Source organism: Penaeus monodon, chromosome 31 (assembly GCF_015228065.2).
Source record: "Penaeus monodon isolate SGIC_2016 chromosome 31, NSTDA_Pmon_1, whole genome shotgun sequence".
In the NCBI taxonomy this organism is placed as follows: Eukaryota; Metazoa; Arthropoda; class Malacostraca; order Decapoda; family Penaeidae; genus Penaeus; species Penaeus monodon.
The window spans coordinates 30,310,320-30,312,395 of record NC_051416.1 but is presented as its reverse complement, the minus strand read 5'-3'; the positions used below and the strand labels follow the sequence as shown (position 1 = coordinate 30,312,395).

The following is a 2,076-nucleotide window of genomic DNA, read 5'->3' as shown; positions in this document are numbered from 1 at the left end:
CATCACACTCGCTCAGACTCCACAAGAAATTCCCAGCTCCCCCGGAACACAACACTCTACTTATGACTAAGTGAACAGCCTAATTGGGATGCCAAATGGGGTAGAGACTAAATAACGTTACTAACGATTTTCAGAGCCGTGAGTGGCGTGGCACTTTATTGTCAACCCTTAAGGGAACGTGAGCCTCATACGTGTGCAAGAGATTTTCGACCTTGTGGATTAAAGAGAACACATCTTTTATGGCGTTTCTTATGACTAGGCATGAAATAGGTGGCATAGCTATAAATATGTGAATTTGAAGGGAAGATGAATATTTCAGGTAGATATGTATCAAGCAAAATGTTTTATTTGTCAGAACCTTTCTTAACCGCAAGGGTCACTGTGTATATAAGCAAAAAGGGGTATATACAGAAAAAAACAGACGTGTATGAACAGCAGATACTATACTGATGAACACTTATAACATCACCATCGGAAACCAAAATGTGAGAAGGAAAACAGGTCACAAGATTATTGAACACAAATATCTGATGACAAAATAACCATTGAACACAGACGGTATTAGACTATGAATATTAACAGTTATGTGCAATGGGAATCACAAGTGCCCACAAACACGGTCAATGTTGAGAAGTGTTGCACATAAAAGCAATAACGGGGGAACGTGTTAGTATGTCCAGGTAGACGGCAGGACCAGGAAATCTGTGAATTTCGCTGGTGTTCATGGGCGTAGAAAGCGCTTGGGCTGTGCGCTTGCCGGTGCATGAGACATGTTTGAGATGTGTTTGGATGTGCTTGGCTATGTTTGGGCGATGTGTGGGCGGTGTATGTCGGCGGGTCAGTATATATCGAAGGGCTTTACAGCGACCTGTGTTGGCCGAGCTTCCCACGCAGCCAGGGGAATCTCCGCAGGCCTCGTGTCAGATTTGGACAGCCGAACTTTCAGCCGATAGAAGGGCAGCGACAGGTCGTCAGGGTCCACTCCTGCAGGTACAGCAGGAAAGACAAGTAAATGGCAAGCTACGGGGCGAAGGGGGAGGAAGGGAGGACAGCAGAGGAGGCATAAAAAGGGGAAAGGAGAGGGAAGCGAGGATGGGAGAGCAAGGGTCATACAAGAAAAGACATCTCGCCTCGCTATAACAACTTGGAAACGGAGCAAGGAGACATTCGCAGACAGGAAACGTAATAAAGTCCGCCAAGTTTAATTCACAGGGATGTAAATATAAAACGGAAAGCTGAAGCAGGAGAGGAGCTAGATGAAATGAAGAAGGAAAGGAGGAATGACGAAAAGAAAGTAAGAAGCGAAAAAAGGAGAAAGGAATGTATGTGACAAGAAAGAGGAACACGAAAGAAGGAGCAAGAAAAGAACAGAGAATAGAATAAACCCAAAGAACGTGGAAGAAAGGGAAGGGAAGGAAGCAAATGCTGAAAAGAGGAACAATGAGAAGGAACTAGTGTAGCGAGATGACACAATGCAAAATTAAGATAAGAATTCAGATGCTTTGCACCACTTGTTATAAAAAGAGTAGCCTCAGAAAATGAAATAAATGAGAAATTGAGAATAATAATATCTAAAAGACAAAGAGTATGAAGCAGAAGAAAAAATAAAATCAAAACATGTCCTTTCTTTTCGGTAGTTTAGATTTTACATCAAATGAAAAATATTCTAAATTTTGATATTAGCGATTCTCTGATAACAAACCTATAGCACGACCATCCCTTCAAGTGCAACCAAAAGTACACAAAATCACAAAAATCACCTGCAGTCAGAAATGATTTTTTGGTCGTGAAGGCAACATTGGGACCGCAAGCAACCGTCAGGAAATCCCCGCTCCTGTCTATGACAACGGCCGCCATCTCTTCGTCCTCCTTCGGGTAGTGTTCCTCCGGGGGCGCCACCTGCTCCCGGGGCACGGTTGCGGATGTAAGAGAAAGATTACGAAAAAGAAGAAGGTGAGGAATTAGGGAGAGGGGTGGAGAGAAAGTTGAAATGAAGTTGGTTGGATTATATGGCATTATTCTTTGATTAGAGGGAGCGTCGAGCGACGCTATACTAGCAATACACACCTAGCGGGA

The 2,076-nt window shown here is 43.5% G+C and overlaps 1 protein-coding gene across 1 annotated transcript in view; it reads right to left on the bottom strand.

Moving 5' to 3' along the window:
* LOC119592949 overlaps positions 1 to 2,076 on the bottom strand; it is a 10,856-nt gene that overhangs the window by 1,264 nt on the left and 7,516 nt on the right. Inside the window, exons 5-6 of the mRNA XM_037941841.1 lie at positions 1,761 to 1,900; positions 869 to 984 (exon numbers count right to left, since the gene is read on the bottom strand). Coding sequence (XP_037797769.1) covers positions 869 to 984; positions 1,761 to 1,900 — 256 coding nt within the window. The remainder of the gene's footprint in view (positions 1 to 868; positions 985 to 1,760; positions 1,901 to 2,076) is intronic.